The sequence below is a fragment of the Bos indicus genome, chromosome 8 (genome assembly GCF_029378745.1).
Source record: "Bos indicus isolate NIAB-ARS_2022 breed Sahiwal x Tharparkar chromosome 8, NIAB-ARS_B.indTharparkar_mat_pri_1.0, whole genome shotgun sequence".
Taxonomy (NCBI): Eukaryota; Metazoa; Chordata; class Mammalia; order Artiodactyla; family Bovidae; genus Bos; species Bos indicus.
Window position 1 is genome coordinate 94475388 of NC_091767.1, and position 21129 is coordinate 94496516.

Consider the following 21129-nt stretch of genomic DNA (forward strand, 5'->3'; position numbering starts at 1 on the left):
AAAAAAACTAAGGTATTACTGGGTGAAGAAAATATCATGGATATATATGAACATAATTTAAATAAGTCACTTTTATCATGGAAAATGAAAGAATAGCAGCCTTAGGGGTACAGATTAAACTAATATCTATTGTGCACACAATCTATGTCAAGAACTTTCAGGTATGTTACATCAATCCTAAAAAAAAAAAAAAAAAAACCCTCTAGAAATAAGCACCATTACTCCCATTTTAAATGACACATCATGATGAGAGATTGTGTTTTGCCCAAGTTTATACAGCCAATACACCAAGGAGCAAGACTGAAGTTTAGGTCCTTCAAGCCAAGTGCTTTCATAATACATAGTTAAGGGGAAAATGGAGTAAGAGGATCGAGACACAACAGGCTTTCTGAGACACAGACCACTGTACTCTAGCACAGCCCTAGAGATGGTCAGAGCATGAAGAACACAATCACAGTAGTGAGTCCAGCTCACTGAAGTTTCCAGCAACAAAGAAGTGTTCTTGGTTTCCACACAGAAATGTGAATGAGAAAACCCAACAAAATTCTCAAAACCATGTAGGAAAATGAGAAGATACTTTGTTCTGACTAGAGCACTATTGCCTATTATTAGCAACTACGGGGCTCAGAAATTTGGACATGCACTCAAGATCTAGCATTAGTACTGTGTGATATCACAAAGAACACATTATTTTATAAGTAGAAGGAAAACGTAGCTGAAGTGGGAGATAGCAAGCAATACTTAGTACATTGGATTTCTTTCTGAAGAGAGTGGCACAGCTTGTTTCAAGAGATTCCACGCATTAAAATCAGGAAGTCAGGTAAGTACATGTGTTTTACAAACAACTACAATGTTTTATCAGTAAACATTGCAAGAAGGGTGAATACTTCATGATCCAAGTCCTCAAGCAAAGTTTGCTTCCCTGCTGTAGACAATGTCCAAAGATGAACATCAACCTAAAGTATGATCCTTTGGAGAGAGATGCATAAAAAACAGAGAGCCAGAAAGCTGAAATTTTACCTCCTTTTGCCAGAGATAAAGAAGCCAAGGTAATAGCTCTCATGAATATCCCTCACACTCTCACCATGGGTATCTCCTCTGCCTTATCTTTTTACTGTGTAATACAATTGAATGCCTCACAAAATGCACCCCATACTGCCCACCCAGGCCATTCTAAATAGCAGACTATTTGGGGGGGCTCCAAAATCACTGCAGATGGTGACTGCAGCCATGAAATTAAAAGACACTTACTCCTTGGAAGGAAAGTTATGACCAACCTAGACAGCATATTCAAAAGCAGAGACATTACTTTGCCAACAAAGGTCTGTCTAGTCATGGCTAAGGCTTTTCCAGTGGTCATGTATGGATGTGAGAGTTGGACTGTGAAGAAGGCTGAGCGCCAAAGAATTGATGCTTTTGAACTGTGGTGTTGGAGAAGACTCTTGAGAGTCCCTTGGACTGCAAGGAGATTCAGCCAATCCATTCTGAAGGAGATCAGCCCTGGGTGTTCTTTGGAAGGAATGATGCTAAAGCTGAAACTCCAGTACTTTGGCCACCTCATGCGAAGAGGTGACTCATTGGAAAAGACTCTGATGCTGGGAGGGATTGGGGGCAGGAGGAGAAGGGGACGACAGAGGATGAGATGGCTGGATGGCATCACTGACTCGATGGACGTGAGTCTGAGTGAACTCCGGGAGTTGGTGATGGACAGGGAGGCCTGGCGTGCTGCAAATGGGGTCGCAAAGAGTCGGACATGACTGAGCGATTCAACTGAACTGAACTGAGAATTGTGTTCCAAGAATTAAGACTATGTCAGTGTGTCTGCTCAGGAGATAATTCTGTGAAGTGATTACCTGAAATCAAAGCATTAAATGGCATTAAGTCAGTCTATATAATAAATCAACAAAAAAATTCTCCAATTTCCTTTCCATTAACTGTTTGTATCCTTTCTTGAGTGTTAATGAAAACTAGGGACAAGATTTGGCAAATCCTTGCCACTATTTCCTTCAAAGAAAAACTTTTTCATATTTCTTATGTTTACAGTCATAAAATATCCATTCCTTAAAGGAAATTTGGAGAATGAGAAAAAGTTAATAATAATTATTATTATTATCCAAGTCCCACATGCTAGAAAAAACAAGTTAACATTTTGCTGTGACTTTTTTCAGCCACATGTATATAAATTGTGATCATTTTATAGGTATGAAACTTCCATTTTAATACTATACCATGGCCATTTTCCTTTCTCTTTTCTCTAAGATTACAATTTTGTTTGTATGACATGTAAGGATGTGTCTTCTCACATGTGTTGCATGACCCACAACCAACACAAACCAGAATTCCAGTGGCCTAGAGGAAAAAAAAAAAACAAAACTGTTTTAACTATTTAAATCATGATTGAACTTGAAACATGAAAGAACATGCAACATCATTATTTTTTTCTTATTCTAGTCTATTGGATGGATCATTAAGGGGAAAAACTGTTAAGTAATTAATAATAGTCTAATAACAATCTTTTGACTATTTTTATGCATGTACTCCAGAGTTTCATCATTTTGAACTATGTGACCAAATAATTTTTTAAAAAGACAATCTTCATTATCTAAATTATGCATCCTCCTATAACTATATTAGTAAGAGATTTTCATTTTACCAAGAATGAGTACTGTATTTTATCAAATGCTTTTTGGCATCTTGATAGTTATGTTTTATTAGTTAACAAAACCATGTGTTTTGCTTTGGTTTTTACCTAGATGTTTAGTACATTATATTAATAGATTTTCAAACATTAATTTGAAATTTCATGAATTCATGAAATAAATTATATCACTTTAGTATATAGTTCAGATATACTTATTTATGATTCTTGCATATATATGCATAAGTAATGATGATTCCATAGTTTTAGTCTACTCTTGACAATTTAGAATAACAGACTAATTTGATAAAATGTTTTTATAAAATATTCCATAATTTTTTTCATATTGAAACATGCTGTGTAGCACAGAAATTGTTTTTTAAAAGAACAAAATAACTCTCACAACATTCTGCATTCAGTACCCATTTTGAAAAACAAGACCTCACAATGGGATCCCTATTACCTACTACAGTCTATATATATGGCACAGTTTGAAATGAATAAATGAATATATGAAAGACCTTACAAGAGATATAAAGTATGGAGTGCTGTGACAGTGAATACAAGGGGCATCCTCCTCACAACAGGAAGTGGGAAAGCTTTCCTTGAAAAGGTAATATCCAAGATAAGAGGGACCCTCCTAACAAGAAAACACTTTGAACAAAAGAAGAAAGAGGGTAGTAGTATTAGGAGACTGATAAGAAACTCAGCATGGTCATTGCAGAACATTGAGGGTGACAGCAGTGCCTCCATAATTTCCACGTTAGAAGAATCTAGGAGTAACAATGTGATTGGATGAGGAGCTATATCCTTGGTTGAAGTTGTATTATATGGCCAGCACAGTTTTTACATAGAATTTCTCTGTTAGAATATTTGGTTGGGTTGCTGATGAAGATCATGGAGAAAAAAACTTTTTTTTCCTTAACAGTATCACAAGAGGAGAAATGGTGTATGTGAGAAAAAAGGTAACTGAAGAGGTTTGGATAAGCCTACGTGATGGATTGATTCAGTGTTTTTGGTGATGTTACTATTTCCGTTTTCTCTTATTTTGACCTAAATTCTGAAAAATGGTGTCCTTCACCTGGGATCTTTTTTGAACAGAAAGAAAAGGAGATGTTCTTCCTTCACCTTTATATGTATATGGAAATACACATTTAATATTACTATATTACAAAAAGTAAATATAATTATATATCACATATATATGCCATGTTGGAACCATTACTTTTAGGTACTTAACAGATTTTTATCAACTTTAATTCTAATGACAACTTGACAAATAAGTATTGCTTTTTCCTACTTTTCCATTTGAGACTTAAAAATAGAACAAATTACCAAAGTTATATCCGGGTTAAATGATATGGTGATATATTTATATAATCTTTTAAACAGAGGCCATCTTCATCAGAAAACAAATTCAAAATCTGCCTTAATTGAAGGCATCTTGATACTCCTACATTTAAAAGTAGTTCCTCCGAAATCTTATCTGGCACTTTCCATAAGAACTCTTGGAATATTAGTGGCCTTGACTGTGCTGCTGTGTAGATCTAAGATGTTTTGGAATTCTCAAAGCCTTATATATATCACCAATACAAGTAATATTAATATAATATCTCTGCCCTTTCTTATTCCTATAAGTGTTCCAAGAGTCAAGCACATTGCTTCAGGATCTTGAGATGAAATCATCCTGGATTTAGACTGAGCCCTAAACCCATTGACTGAGGCCCTCATAAAAGAGACACACAGAGGTGAAGCTGCATAAAGACAGAAGCAAAGGACTTCCCTGGTGGTCCAGCGGCAAGACTCTGAGCTCCCAGCATAAGGGGCCCAGGTTCGATCCCTGGTCAGGGATCTAGATCCCACATGCTGCAACTGAGTTTACATACTGCAACTAAATATCCCGCACTACAACTAAGACCTAGTGCAGCCAAAAAATTAAATAAATATTAAAAAAAATACAGAAGCAGAGACAGGAAAGATGTGGCCACAAGCTAAGGAACACCAGGCACTTCCAGCTTCTGGAAGGATCCTCCTCTATAGCCATGGGAGGGAGCACGAGCCTGCCAACACCTTTATCTCAGACTTCTGGCCTCCAGACTGTGAGAGAACCCATTTCTTTTGTTTTAAGCTACCAAGTTGGTGGTAATTTGGTTTGGCAGCACTAGGAAACTGATACAGTATGTCTGTGCTTCTATATTAACCATGGAATTTTTTTGTGTTCCCGTAATTCCTCCAAAAACTAATCTGCAACCCCTTGAGGGTGGTGTGGTCCCTGTTAAACATGCTCTTGAGACTTTTAAACAAACAAACAAAAAAAACCAAGAGTCAAGCACAATACTGGAAGTGAAGATATGCTGAAAATCTATATTATAAATGTAAATTTTCCTGAGTCATGTCCTTTTATAAGCCATGAAGGTGAGTGGCATGGACCCACAGAAATGGGAAATTACTCAGCTGTGACTGAATTCTTCCTGGTGGGGCCTTCCCAATACCCAGCACTCCAGTTTTGTCTGTTCATGCTCTGCCTCATCATGTACATGATCACCTTCCTGGAAATAGCCTCCTCTTTATCATCAGCATACTGGATTCTTGCCTCCACACTCCCATGTACTTCTTCCTTGGGAACCTCTCATTCTTAGACATCTGTTATACGTCATCATCCATCCCCCCGATGCTCATTAAAAGCATTAGGTCTGAGAGAAAATCCATCTATTTCATTGGCTGTGCTCTGTAGATGGTTGTCTCTCTTGGGTTAGGCTCCACTGAGTGTGTCCCTCCTGGCTGTGATGGCATATGATCGATATGTGGCCATCTGCAACCCCCAAAGGTACCCCATCATCATGAACAGGGTGCTGTATGTGCACATGGCCACATGGTCTTGGATCATAGGTTGTCTGACTTGTCTATTACAAACAATTATAACAATGATATTGCCTTTCTGTGGTAATAATATCATTGATCATATGACCTGTGAGATCTTGGCCCTTCTTAAACTCATCTGTTTGGATATTACCATCAATGTGATTATCATGACAGTGACAAATATTGTTATACTGGTGATTCCTGTACCATTAATTCTCATCTCCTATGTTTTCATCCTCTCTTCCATCCTGAGAATTAATTCTGCTGAAGGGAGAAAAAAAAAGCCTTTTCTGTACTGTTCAGCCCACCTGACTGTGGTCATCTTATTCTATGGTTCAGCCCTTTTTATGTACATGAAGCCCAAGTCAAAGGACACAAACACTTCTGATGAGATAATTGGATTGTCTCATGGAGTGGTAACCCCAATGTTGAACCCCATCATCTACATCTTGAGAAATAAGGAGGTGAAAGAAGCTGTGAAGAAAGTCCCGAGTCAACATTTGCATCTATGGAAAATGTGAAAGGACACGAGGCATATTATATCCTCAGTATGGGACCAGATCAGGTCTTCTGTATTCTGAGATGAAGTCATAGAACCTGGTGTCAAGAAAACTTACCAGCTTATAAGTCCAAAGATGAGACTCCCATTCTTTTAAACACAGAATGTCCATGTAAACCTTCTGAACACTGTCTTGTTGGCAGAGTTTTTAATTGTTTTCAGCTCAGGCAACTGGGCCCATATAAAGCACATGGCTTTTCTCTTCTCTCTCTCCCTTTCTTCTCTCTCTTTTCCCTATTTCCTCCTACTTCTTATTCTTTCCCCTCCTCCATCTACTTTCTTCCTCTCCCTTTCCTCCAGGAATGTTAACACTTTCCTACTTTCTGGTTTTCATTTGGTGGCTCAGTGGTAAAGAATCCACCGGCCAAAGCAGGAGACACAGGTTTGATCCCTGGGTCAGAAAGATCCCCTGGAGAAGGAAATAGCTGCCCACTCCAGGATTATTGCCTGGGAAGTCCCATGGACAGAGAAGTCTGGCGAGCTACAGTCCATGGGGTCACATAAGAGTTGGACACAACTTAGCAACTAAACAACTTTTCTAAAATTTTCCATCATTCCTCTCTGATAATCTTTCATGCTTCTGTATTGCTTAAGCTGTCAATAGCACACTTTGCCCACAAATAATAGACATAAACCACACAAAGTTATTATAAACTATTGACTATATTCCTTATACTGTATACATCCCTATGACTTATTTTATAACTTGTACTTTATACCTCTTAATGGTTGTTGCTACTCTTATCACCAGGAATATCCTATTGAACTCATTCTTATCTAATATAATATTGACTTCAATAAAAGAACAGACATAAAATCTCATAAATATCCATATTCAAAAGACCACTATGTTTAAAACCTTTGCTTAGGCTTACAAATAATGTAAAGGGACTATGATCAGTAAGAAAAATAAACCATTATTAAATATTATTGCTCTTGGTATCTATTAGCCATTAACTTCACATGGGTCCTCTTAAGTCCATTTTCCTATTTAGTTCCTGCCCTACTATAAGATTGATAGTGTCTATTTACTTCCTTCTTCCATGAGAATACACACTTCTCTCAATAAAAATGAATGGACACCTAACTCAAAGTGCACTCCTAAACAGGATTCTTCCCAAAATGGTGAGTGAGTGAGCTCCCCCTCAAAACTAACTACAGCTTCTACTCTTACAACCACAGGAAAGAAATTCAGGAAGTTTTAAAAGCCCAGCGTTTCTTCACCAGCAATGATTTAGAAATACTGAAATCTAATCCACAAGCCGAAGAACTGATGCTTTTGAACTGTGGTGTTGGAGAAGACTTGAGAGTCCCTTGGACTGCAAGGAGATCTAACTAGTCCATTCTGAAGGAGATCAGCCCTGGGATTTCTTTGGAAGGAATGATGCTAAAGCTGAAACTCCAGTACTTTGGCCACCTCACGTGAAGAGTTGACTCATTGGAAAAGACTCTGATGCTGGGAGGGATTGGGGGCAGGAGGAGAAGGGGACGAGAGAGGATGAGATGGCTGGATGGCATCACTGACTGGATGGACATGAGTCTGAGTGAACTCCGGGAGTTGGTGATGGACAGGGAGGCCTGGCGTGCTGTGATTCATGGGATCGCAAAGAGTTGGACACGACTGAGTGACTGAACTGAACTGGACTGAACTGAACTAAATCCACAAGCACCTTGAGTGATATGTACCATTTGTGAAAATACATCAAACATGATCCTACTTTGTTCTCCTATAATTTATTCTCTGCACAGTAACTAGAGTGTTGTTTCTAGAAAAGTATATACTGAAGTTCTGCTGCTGCTGCTGCTGCTAAGTCGCTTCAGTCATGTCTGACTGTGCAACCCCATAGATGGCAGCCCACCAGGCTTCCCAGTCCCTGGGATTCTCCAGGCTAGAACACACAAAATTAACCTATGGTATTTTAAAATCAGAATAGTGGATGCCAGTGTGGGTGAGTGGATAAAGCAAGAATCAACTAGGTCAGAACATGAAGGAACTTTTCTGAGGCTATGTTTATGTTCTGTATTTTAATAGGAATTTGAGTGACACAGGTGTGCATCTGTTAAAACTATTAATATTATGCTAAGATTTGTGAATTTAATGTATGTAAATTTTAAATTAAAAGAAAAAATGTGAACAAATATAACTTTAAACTCTAGTTAATAAAATGCTAAAGTATTTAGGGGAAAGGGTAATGATTCCCACAGATTATTTTGAAATGCATCAAAAATCACATGGATTGAATGGAGGGACAGAGAGAGGAATAGACACACAGCATGAGATAAGCAAATCTAGTCAATATTTGTGGCACAATCTAGTTGGTGAGTATTTGATCCTCAGTGTAAAATATTTCAATTTTACTTCATGTTTGAAATTGTTCATAATATGTATGGTGTTGGGAAAAAATTATATAAACACTGTCAGGAATATAGCTCTTGACTAAATGTTGTATCAATGAATAAAGCAAAGGCAGAAATTGGATCAAATATACTGTCATTGTAAACTCTCTTAATCAATTTAGGAAAAAGTTCCACTATTCTAAAAAGGAAAACTTTTTAACAGGTTATTTACAATGCTTACAAGAGAGAAATTAAAAATAAATGTTAATGGTCCCAGTGAAACTTAATTTACTACAGTGAACTCTTGTTAGAGTTCAGTTGCTATCCCTGGGGGATGGTGTAAGGGGAGGAGAAAGAAAAGAAATATATTAGAAGATTTACCAGAATTAGGTTAAAGGTAATAAGGAAAAAGAAAACAGCAAACTTTTTTGGCATGATGTATTGTTTGCCATACTCCTTCATGTGCTCTTCAGTAATTTTGATTCCCCAAGAATATCAGATTGTACAGACCTTAACAAGAGAAAGCTCATTCTTTCTACAGCATTTATTCTCCAATTCCACAAAATTTTAGATGCCACTACTATATATTCACATGATAATCACTTAATAACACTGCTATTCTTAAAACAATCAATTTACATAATCATTCAGGACTTCCCTGGTGGTTCAGATGGTAAAGCGTCTGCCTACAGTGCGGGAGACCCGGGTTCAATCCCTGGGTCAGGAAGATCCTCTGGAGAAGGAAATGGCAACCTACTCCAGTACTCTTGCCTGGAAAATCCAATGGATGGAGGAGCCTAGTAGGCTACAGTCCATGGGGTTGCAAACAGTCGGACACAACTGAGCAACTTCACTTTCACTTTCATATTTCCCAGAAACTTTTTGGTCTAGAACTTGACTAAAAAATTAAGAAGTTCATGTTCATTCAAACACTGTAAATTGAGTAAACGATTTCTTTTATATGCTATTAATTTTCCTATAACAGATGTGACACAAACAATGATTATAAATGTGAAGGCACTACAGGTTAAAGACAACATACATTAATAGTGGCTGTATTATAATAATGATTCAGGTGATTAGAGAATATAAGTTTTAATATGTATGCCGAAAGATGGTAGCTCAGGACGACAAAAAATTTGCTTGCAGGGCAGGAGACCTGGGTTGGATCCCTTGGTTGGGAAGATCCTCTGAAGGAGGGCATGGCAACCCACTCCAATATTCTTACCTAAAGAATTCCCATGGACAGAGGAGCCTGGAGGGCTGCAGTCCTTGGGGTCGCAAAGAGTCAGATACAACTGACTGACTAAACACGCATGCAATACACAATATTATATAAAAATGGAGAATGAAACATTATTTGATACGATGAACACTATTGGTATTAGTGATAAAAGGACTATTAAAAAGAAATCTTATGCCTGTGATCAAAAGGTTTGAATTTCAAAGCATTTTGAAAGATAAGTGTACTACTCAAAACTGAAGAACAAATGAAACAAACTATTGAAGTAAATCAATCAACAATTATATGACAAAGTCTATGTATCACACTGATCCTGTTTCAGATGGAAATAGTGTCTTCGTAAGAAATAAATGCACACAGACTTGGATATCTATGTGTTTAATGTCTTAGATTTTTTTCATACAGCAGTGTAAAGTTCAAGAACATAAACTACCCTCCCCCACCCCTCCCAACTTTCTGACATAGGAAAAGAGACAAATATCAAAATAATTATATAAAGGCACAAGGCAAAACAGACTTTAAAAATCCTTGTGCTCTATATTTCTTAGCTTTGGGCTAGGCTAGGATAATTTATCACATTTTAAAACTAGTTATCTTACTCTAATCATGAAATCATCTGAAGTCAAGAGAATGATTTGCAGAAGTTTAAAGTGTGTGCAAAACTGCATCGTTTCAATACATATGCACAGCATTAGCATTTGTCTTAAATCTCTTCTTAAAGATATCAAATTATGAAATACAAACTTACTTTCTTTACAGTATAAAATGATACTGTAAAGAAGAGAATAGATAATCCCTTGAATAAGTTCTTGGTATAGATGCTACAGAAGATACTTTCCTCTCTGGTTTTTTGTACATAAAATACAGTTTAAGTTTTTACAGTATGATTTGGCTGGCACATTTAAATTTCAAAATCTAAAATTTGTAAAAAGTAGTTTTGATCAATGTTTGTAGAATATGTAATAATGTTTATAATAAAGGAAAGGTGATTACAGAATAACATATAATAAATGCATAAAATGAAAGTGAAATCACTCAGTCGTATCTGATTTTTTGCAACCCCATGGTTCATACAGTCCACGGAATTCTCTAGACCAGAATACTAGAGTGGGTAGCCATTCCCTTCACCAGGGGATCTTCCCAACCCAGGTATTGCACCCAGAACTCCCGTATTGCAGGTGGATTCTTTACCAGCTGAGCCACCAGAGAAGCCCATAATAAATGCATAAGCATGTTTATAATTAAACATAATGTAATAGCAAAATGAGGGTCTAAAAGGGTCCACAAAAGTTCATCTAAGAATGTCATGATGCTTTCCACATAGAATATTTATAGCAGTTTTTTAAAAAATGAAATAGTCTGTTCTTAATAATGAATGATCTCATTATATTTTAATATCATGTAATATCATATAGCATTTAGTTTTCTCAAATGCTTCAAAATTAAGAAGAGAGTAAAATGAAATGAGTGTAGATGCACCCCAATGTTTATAGCAGCACTATTTACAATAGCCAAGACATAGAAGCAACCTCAATGTTCATGAAGAGATAAGCAGATAAAGAAGATGTGGCATGTGCCCCCCCCACACACACACACACTGGAATACTACTCAGCCATAAAAAAGAATGAAATAATGCCATTTACAGCAACATGAATGGACCCAGAGATTATCACACTAGATGAAGTAAATCAGACAAAGAAAGACAAATATCAGATGATATGAATTATATATGGAATATAAAATATTATATGAATGAACTTACTTTAAAACAGAAACAGATTCACACACATAGAAAATAAATTTATGGTTACCAAAGGGCAAAGGGAGTGGGGGAGGGATAAATTAGGAGTTTGGGATTAGCAGATATAAGCTATCATACATAAAATAGGTAAATAACAAGGTCCTACAGTACAGCACATGGAATTATATTCAATATCATGTAATAAACCATAATGGGAAAAAAAGTTTTTAATGACATCAGTGAAAATAGAGGCCCAAAGTCAATGAAATAATATGTTCAAATTGTTTAAGCAAAACCAAAAACCTAGAATTCTATACTAAATTTAACCATCTTTCAAGAGAAAAGACAAAATAAAGGCATTTTTATTAAAAAAAAAAAAAAAAGACTAAAAGATTTTTCCATAAAGACAACTCTAGAGAGAAAGAAACTGTTTCCGGATAAAAGAAACAGAATGAAAAAGTAATAGTAAACAAAGAAATTAGTAAATATGTGAGTGGATCCAAACTGTCACTATTTTAAATAGTAAGAGAGAGAGAGAATGCTCACAAATGGGAAACATAAAAACAAGATACAAATGAAACCTGAGATACAATGAGAGGGATTAGAAATAAGAGATAAACATGTTAAGGTCCTTGGTATTACTTAGGAGGATTGCTGATATATTAGAAATTGTGTTAAGTCAAGCATCTTAAAAAATTATGGCAATCATACATGTATGTATATGTTTGTGTGTGTAACTTTGTACTTAAATTGTAAAGAATGTTTTCAAATCCAAAAAAAAGTTTATAAAAAGCATGCATTAGGAAAGAAAGTCTCAATAAATATCTAACAAGTAATATCATTCAAACCACAATCTATAGCCATAATGTAATATTAGGAATCAATACTGAAAAGAGAAACCCCCCAAAAGTCTTTTAAACATGGAAATTTTAAAACATATTTTATATGTTTAAAAAATGATGAAAATTTCAACATATTTATTACTTAATAGGACTATCAAAATTGGTGGGATAAAAACATTTTATAATTTTAAATAAATATATTAGAAAATAAGAAAGATTGAAAATTAATACACTAAGAATCCAACTCAAAGATTTATAAAAAGAAGAAATGAAAAAAATCTAAAGACAGGTAAAGCCAAATCAGTAGTTTAAAACTTTAACCAGGCCCAAACCATTTCCCTAAGCCATTTCTATAAGCCTAAAATAACATTGAAATGGAAACTGAACAGGGACAATATGAGAAAGGAAAACTCAAGAGCCAGTCTCACTTACAAACACAGACAGAAGAACTCTATACAAAATACTAGCAAACAGAATCTAACAACATTCAAAATAATAATATCTAACATCCAGGTAGGATTTATACCTGGAAGATAAGACTACCAAGGAAGTCTTAACATTATAAAAATATGTTACTGCAATTCACCACAATATCAATTAAAGAACAGAAACAAATGATTTCAGCAAACTCAAGAAAAGTCTTGATAAAATTTAATGGGCATTCAAAAATTTTTTAAAGTTAAAAACTGAGCAAACTAAAAACAAGAAAATTTCTTTAACCTAATAAAGAATATTTATTAAAAAATTATAACTAACAAGTTCCCTTAAAGTTGCAAACAAACTCAACATTGCATAGAAATCCTATCCAGTTAGAGAGAGAGAGAGAAGGAAAGGAGAAAGGGAGGAAGCAAGGAAAGAAAGAAAAATTGGAAGGGAGCAGGAAGCAAGTGCAGGAGAGAGGGGAGGAAGAAGGGAAGGAAAGAGGGTATGAATATTGGAAAGCAAGAAACAAAATTTTCATTATTTTATGAAAATAAAGTTTTCTCACTAGAAAAAAATCTATGAAAGGAAAATCTTAAAATTTAAATTAATAAAATCTAGCAAGGCTGCTAAATACACGATCAATATACAAAGTTCATATTTCTGTAGGGAATGAATGAAGTACTTAATAAATTATGCTTTGGTAACGGACTACTAATATCAAAGGGAAAAATAAAAATCAAATTAAACCTCCGTCTCACACTGTGAGCAAAATACATTTGAGACAAATCAAATACCTAAATACCAAGGCAAAACTGTAAAGTATTATAAGAAAATGTCTTCTTACACAGGGACAGGAAAAGTATATCTCAAATGAGTCCAAAAAAGACACAAGAAAGTACTAAAACATAAGAAATGACTAATTAAGAAACATCTATATGGCAAAAATGCATCATTAAGAAGGTTTAAATATTAGCTCAAATGGAAGATTATGTCAGTAACAAATACACCAAAAGAGGATTAGTATGCAGACTTCTTTTTTCTTTAAGTTATCAAATTACTAAGATAAACAACATAACAGAAAATAGGGCAGAGGATATAAATAGGGACCCAAAAGAAAAGAAAATGGCATGACATACAAAATTATGAGAAGATGCTTAATTCACATGAAATCAGAAAAATGTAAATCAAATTAATGAGATATTTCTCAGCCAAAAGATACAAAAATATTAAACATTTAACAAGAAGTGTCAAGAATATGGAGAAAGAGGAAATCCTATTCACTGCCTGTGAGAGTATAAATCAATTTTAAAATCAACAAAAAAAATATGAAATTGACTCACTAATTCCACTTAACAGGTATATGACCAAGGGGACCCATACAGTTATTTACTGAAGCATTCTTTATAAAATAAGCATACCAGTATGGGAAAGAATAAGCTGCTGCTGCTGCTGCTAAGTCGCTTCAGTCGTGTCACACTCTGTGTGACCCCATAGATAGCAGCCCCACCAGGCTCCCCTGTCCCAGGGATTCTCCAGGCAAGAACACTGGAGTGGGTTGCCATTTCCTTCTCCAATGCGTAAAAGTGAAAAGTGAAAGTGAAGTCGCTCAGTTGTGTCCAACTCTTCGAGACCCCATGGACTGTAGCCTACCAGGCTCCTCTGTCCATGGATTTTCCAGGCAAGAGTACTAGAGTGGTGTGCCATTGCCTTAACACTAGATTATGAGAGAGCAATTAAAATGGGTGAGCCATCTCTGAACTACTCATGCTGTTACCCCTTGGCAGTCACTTGGCTTCTTTGAGCTTCTTGTTTGCTGTTTTTGTTTTACTCTAAAAATGGAAAATCAACCTCACAAGGTGAAATGAAAAAGAATAATTAAGAATGAAGTAAAAGATATAATATAACAGCTCCTATGTAATGTAAGGTACATTAGAATCTAATGTTCTCTTGTCTGTGAAATAGGTATCACCAACATTCTTTGAAAGAAAGAGTGACAGGTATACAACATAAGATTTGAGAATAATCAATGTTTATTAAAATCTCCTTAAAAACAAGAAAGGGAGCTAGATAGGAAAGAGGGCCAACCAAATGAGGGCCTAGCTCTCACTGAAAAGCTAATCACAAATGAGACTCTAGTCATATGAATCTACCAACAGACCCCATTCCAAATCACTTACAGGCTCAGGATTACTATTCAAAGGAAAACACTATGAAACAGGAATTATACTGAAGCAGCCTGTAAAGTTATGACTTTTCACTATTTTTAGTTTTGTGTGTGTATGTGTGTGTGTGCTGAATGGAAGTTTCTGAGACACCAAGGCAGTGGGGAAACTGGGAACCCTATTTCTTAATATTCAGCATCTATATAAGATGAAAGTCATCTTGAATATGAAGCCAACTTCAGTAATATTATTAAGCTATCTTGAGAAGTCCATTTACATTTTTTTCAGGAAAAATTTTAATCCAAGTAGTGCTGATTTCCCATAAGCTATGAGTCTGTCAACTTTGATAAGAGATAGAGGGACATTTGAGCTTCAATCATAAAGTGCGCTTGTGAAAATCTTAGACTGTATCCTGAAGGACTTGAAAAGGTACAAAATAAACAACAGGTCCCCTGGGTTTGGATATACCCTACAAGCCTCTTACATTAATGCTTTAGCCCTCAATACAATGTTGAGAATAACTTTTAAAAATAAAAAATTATAAAAATGCTGCAAAAGCAAGTAAAGATGGTCAAGTAAAGCTAAAACAGATTAAAAAGTGTATTGATTACTCAACTAGTAGGTGTCCATGACAATTTGCAAAGGTGAACAGAATTACATTGGAGAGTGTCAGATAATGCATATTCATTTCAAAGAGGAATTTCTTGGGGAAAAATATGTGTCACAAACTAAGCACACTAGTGCCTAAAGATAACAGCTCAGAAGGTTGCAATGCAGGAACCCGGGTTTGATCCTTGTGGCAAAAAGATCACCTGGAGAAAGAAATGGCAACCTACTCCAGTATTGTTGCCTAGAGAATTCCATGGACAGAGGAGCCAAGCGGGCTACAGTACATTGGGTCACAAAAAAGTCAAACACGACTGAGCGACTAACACATACACAGGTAAGAAGTCACCCATATTTTGTAATAAAAATCCGAAACAAGTAGCAAAAGTCCAGAAATACCTCCCCTTTACCAACTGCAGTTTTTCCCCCAACTGCAGTTGTGAGGCCCAAGGATTATTCAAAGCAATAGACTTGCAAAACCTATCTTAGGAAATAATTGCTTTTTTATGGAGAGCTTTTAAAGGTCATTGGCACTAGAATTCACTTTCAAATGCAAAACTTAAAGTCAATTAATTAAGGATTTCTAAAAAGGGATGTATATAATACATTAAACTCATGTTTACATGTTTTAGTAATAAAAACAATTTACTTTATTAATAGAAATAATGTTAAATAAATTCACATTATATGTAATTTTGAGCTTTTCACAAGTCTTTCCTGCTGCTTAGTCTAAGAATGCTAACAGCAGAGAGACTGATACAGAAACATCAAGAAATTGACAAGCTCAAGAAAAGGCATCCAGTCTTCTTCCTTCCCCATGGCACTTAATTTAAAATTCAACACACAAGTGCTTAATACATATTCACCGATATGAACAGCATATTTGCTAACAGACACTGAATGAAAATTTGTTACTTTACTACCATTTATTTATATTTATAATAAAGCAACTCATAAAAGTTTTTAAAGTAATTTATCTTTACTGAAGGTGTTCTCTTCAGTACATAATATCATATGACAAAAAAAGAACTGAGAGAACTGCACTCTAAATACCCATAAGTTAAGTTATAGGAACTCAAAAGTAACAAAAATAGCTCACACTATGTAAGGCCTAAAGAAAGAAATCAGTTTATACCACCACCTAGTGACCACAGAATGCAGCACAAAGAAAGTACTTACCAGGGACATCACCAGAGTTAAGTATCTGGAGTTTACATGTAAAACTACTGCCCTCCTATGCAGCTGGGCTAGTGTTGAATCCACCTCTCCCACCTCCTTTTGCAGATGTGATGAGCCTGACCTTTGGACAAAACCAAGTAGAGACATCATCAAGTGGACTGTTGCCTTTACCCACCTCATATAATTTTCTCCACCCTTTAACCGATAACTATTTGTTATGTACAGGGTAAATAATGCACTTTCACACTCACTGAACCAGATGAGCAATAATTAAAAGTGGTACTGGCTGGGCCACTTAGCACTTAGCAGCAATGACCCTGAGGAAATTATTTATCTCTTAAAATCTTACCATTTAGATAAAAGTTTAACTACAACACTTTGAGGATAATTAAAATCTGTGAGAAACTGAACAGGAGACTGTCTTAGGCCCCTAACAGTATTTAACAATGTTTATCTAATTCTAAGTTGTAGCCATAAATTTCACTCCTATCTTGTAAGCGTTTTCCACTTGGAAATATTGGAGATTTCCTCTATCTTGCTCTCAGTTAGATGCAGTTAATGATGACACTCTCAGTTCAGTTCAGTTCAGTCACTCAGTCGTGTCCGACTCTTTGCGACCCCATGAATCGCAGCACACCAGGCCTCCCTGTCCATCACCAACTCCCAGAGTTCACTCAAACTCACGTCCATCGAGTCGGTGATGCCATCCAGCCATCTCATCCTCTGTAGTCCCCTTTTCCTCCTGCCCCCAATCCCTCCCAGCATCAGAGTCTTTTCCAATGAGTCAACTCTTCTCATGAGGTGGCCAAAGTATTGGAGTTTCAGCTTTAGCATCATTCCTTCCAAAGAACACCCAGGGCTGATCTCCTTTAGAATGTACTGGTTGGATCTCCTCGCAGTCCAAGGGACTCTCAAGAGTCTTCTCCAACACCACAGCCTTGACTAGACGGACCTTTGTTGGCAAAAGACACTCTAGGGGATGGTCAAGCCACAGCATTGAATATGTCTAAGTCCTTATGTATAGAAGAACTGCCTGCCATCTAAGTAAATGCACTCTGTTTGCTCGTTTGAAAAAACAAAATTCATTAGTGTTTGAGTCACAGTACACTTTTGGTGTCAATTTGTAACAGCAAATTAGCCTAGATTATATACATTATAATATATATGTAATATGTATTACAGCCTAAACTATTTATCTGTATGTATATATATATATCGGAGAAGGCAATGGCACCCCACTGCAGTACTCTTGCCTGGAAAATCCCATGGACGGAGGAGCCTGGTAAGCTGCAGTCCATGGGGTCGCTAAGAGTTAGACACGACTGAGCAACTTCACTTTCTCTTTTCACTTTCATGCACTGGAGAAGGAAATGGCAACCCACTCCAGTGTTCTTGCCTGGAGAATCCCAGGGACAGGGAAGCCTGGTGGGCTGCCATCTCTGGGGTCACACAGAGTCGGACACGACTGAAGTGACTTAGCATAGCATATATATATATATATATATATATATATGGCACATATATTAGCCTATACAGTATATATTAGCATAATATATATATACGTATATATAGTATATGTTCTTGAAGTGTGAATGAGTGATAGTCGCTCCATCATGTCTATTTGCGACCCCATGGACTGTACCTCTTCTGTCCATGGAATTTTCCAGGCAAAGAATACTGGAGTGGATTGCCATTTCTTTCTCTAAAGATACTGCCAAATATCAAGATCTCTGGCCTTCTTCTCTTTTTAGCCTCAAGAACTTGACAACAAAGATTAGACCTCACAGGTTGGACACAAGAAGTTTCCTGGTAGAGAAAGTTGACAAGAAACAACTTATAGCTAATAACAGTTGGGGTGATGGATATCTAATGAAGGAAACTACCCAGTCAGATCATCCTACAGTAAAGCTCATGACTTGGCAAGACCCACCACACTCACAGAGCTTTCAAATTCTTTATAGTCCCACTTTTAAAAATGAGGTAACAGACAAATATAAAAACATTTCAGGAAAAACTTCAGTACCAGAGAGAGGAAAAATAATAAAATACATAGAAAACAAAATAAAACTCAAATGAAGACTTGAAACCATTTTTAAGCCCCCAGAGAAACAGAAATATTAAACCGATGAAACAAAAAGATGATAATACTTCTGAAGACAGTAGGGGAAAAAAGCATTCTGGGAAAAAAGAGGTTAAAAAGAGCTTTTGGAAATAAACTGGACATTTAAATTAGACATTTAAAAGTTTATTAGGTGAGTTAAAAAATAAATGTGGAACATTTCACAACCCCCCTCCCTCAAAAAAAAGCAAAAAAAAAAAAGATTAAAAAATTAGTAGGAATAAAGAAAATTAGAGGATCAAGTTGGAGAAGGCAATGGTGACCCACTCCAGTACTCTTGCCTGGAAAATCCCATGGATGGAGGAGCCTGGTAGGCTGCAGTCCATAGGGTCTCGAAGAGTCGGACACAACTGAGTGACTTCACTTTCACTTTTTACTTTCATGCATTGGAGAAGGAAATGGCAATCCACTCCAGTGTTCTTGCCTGGAGAATCCCAGGGATGAGGGAGCCTGGTGGGCTGCCATCTTTGGGGTCGCACAGAGTTGGACACGACTGAAGCAACTTAGCAGCAGCAGCAGCAGAGGATCAAGTGGAGGCATGATGCTTGAATAACAAAAGTTCCAGAGATAGAGGAGGAATAAAAAAATCCAAGAAACATAACAAATTTCTCATAATTTAAGAGTTTCCAGATTTGGGGGTGGGTAGCGTTGGGAGAAAGCAAATCAGCCAAGATGTTGTGGTTAGGCTCTCTCACCCCATGTTTTGTAAATAATGACTACGAAACAGTTGAGATCATTTATAGCACTACACATGCAGTCATGAGCTTTAGGTAACAGCTGAGATCATTTATGGCACTGCACATGCACATCATTCACTTGATCATGGGCTACTTTGTGCAGCACAGCTGTATAAGCTTCACCTGGAGAAGCCCTAAAGGTTGTGTGTGGTTATGTTGTGCTATGTTATGTCTGCTGCTAAGGCTGCTATGCCAGTCAGGAGAGAATAAACCCATCTGCAGTTCCTACAGTTCCTCACATTTTCTGCCAGCCTCCTAGCCTCATGCCTTGCCTACCATGGGTTCAGCAAGCAGTGTGCACAGGGAAATACAGTAAGACAATCAGCATCACAAACAGGATCAGCAAGACAGCTGGTCAACTGAATGAGACACAATGGATGAAAAAAGATCTATCCCAAGGAATATCACTGTGAAATTTCAGAAATTTAGGGGTGAGAATATAAAAGCTTCCAGACAAGTCACATAGAAAGGACCAAGAATTAAAATGGGAAGAACGTCTCACCAGAAGCTATAAGGCAATGGAGCAGTACTTTAAAAAAAAAAGGAAAAATTATTTCCAGTGTAGAAGTTTATGTCCACCCAAACTATAAATTAAGAAAGTTGACAAATTTTTAGAGCTGAAAGCCTCTAAGTTTAATCCCCATATACCCTCTCCTAAAATTAAGAGGAAATATATATATATATATATATAAGATCCTGGAAAAAGGATATCTTAAAGGCAAATGAGATTTCCCAGGAGCGAGTGAAAGGAGATCCAAGAATTACTACAGGGCCACTTTAGAGAACATTTAGTCCACACTGGACCAAGAGACAAAAAGACTCCTTAAAGATAACTCTAGAAGAGGAAGCTTAAAAGCTGATTAACAGTTTCAACCATTTTGAGTTGGGGCAAAGAATTTGGTGATTAATAAGTAAAAGGTAAAGAAGAGAAACAAATGAAAAAGAAATAAAAGAAACAATCACCTTTCTGTGATTAAGATCATAGGTGTATGCCACATTGCAGTGGCTTAAACTAGAAGATGAATTCTCTCCTAAAGTAAGTCCAGAGACAGGCAGGCCAGGGCTCCTAGTATTCCATGATGTCAGAACCTAGGCTGCTTCTTTCGTTGTTCTGCCATCTCCAGCACCTGGCTTCTACCTTAAAGTCCAAGAACTCATTATTTCCAAATTCCAGCAAGCAGAAATAAGAAAAAGAGTGAAACAACCCCTCCTACATTGTTTTAAGATAGCTTACAGAAGGTCATAAATGTGCTAAAATATCCCACTGGCTAGGACTTAGTCACATGGCTGCACCAAGATGCCTGGGTTCTATCGGTATTTTTTTAAGGGGATTTGGGAAAAGAATGACTATTGGGAAATAGCCAGCAGTCTCTGCTACCTCCCTCCAGCACTCTCTAGTCTCCCTATTCTACTGTTTTTCCTTGTTTTAATCCCTGATATATTTTTCCTTCATTTGTCTGCCTCCCCTAAACTGGAAGTTCCAAGGACACACAGACTTTGTGTTTTGTTCACCTGTGAACCCGTTTCTGGAAAAGTGATTCAGTCAGCATAGAGGAAATTTAATTAATACAGGTTGAATGAGGGAATGAATTGCTAATTCCAGCGTAGAGGAGGGAGGTCTAAGAAAATTAATTTTAACATAAAGATCCAGTCTGGGCACAGATAATGCTTTGTTTTGTA

The 21129-nt window shown here is 36.6% G+C and overlaps 1 protein-coding gene across 1 annotated transcript; it reads left to right on the plus strand.

Annotated features, from left to right (window-relative positions):
* Positions 1–5076: 5076 nt before the first annotated feature.
* Positions 5077–6021, plus strand: OR13D1 (olfactory receptor family 13 subfamily D member 1). Its single transcript, XM_070794330.1, is given in 3 exon segments — positions 5077–5179; positions 5182–5411; positions 5413–6021. Coding segments are annotated over 3 exon segments (942 nt in total).
* Positions 6022–21129: the final 15108 nt, after the last annotated feature.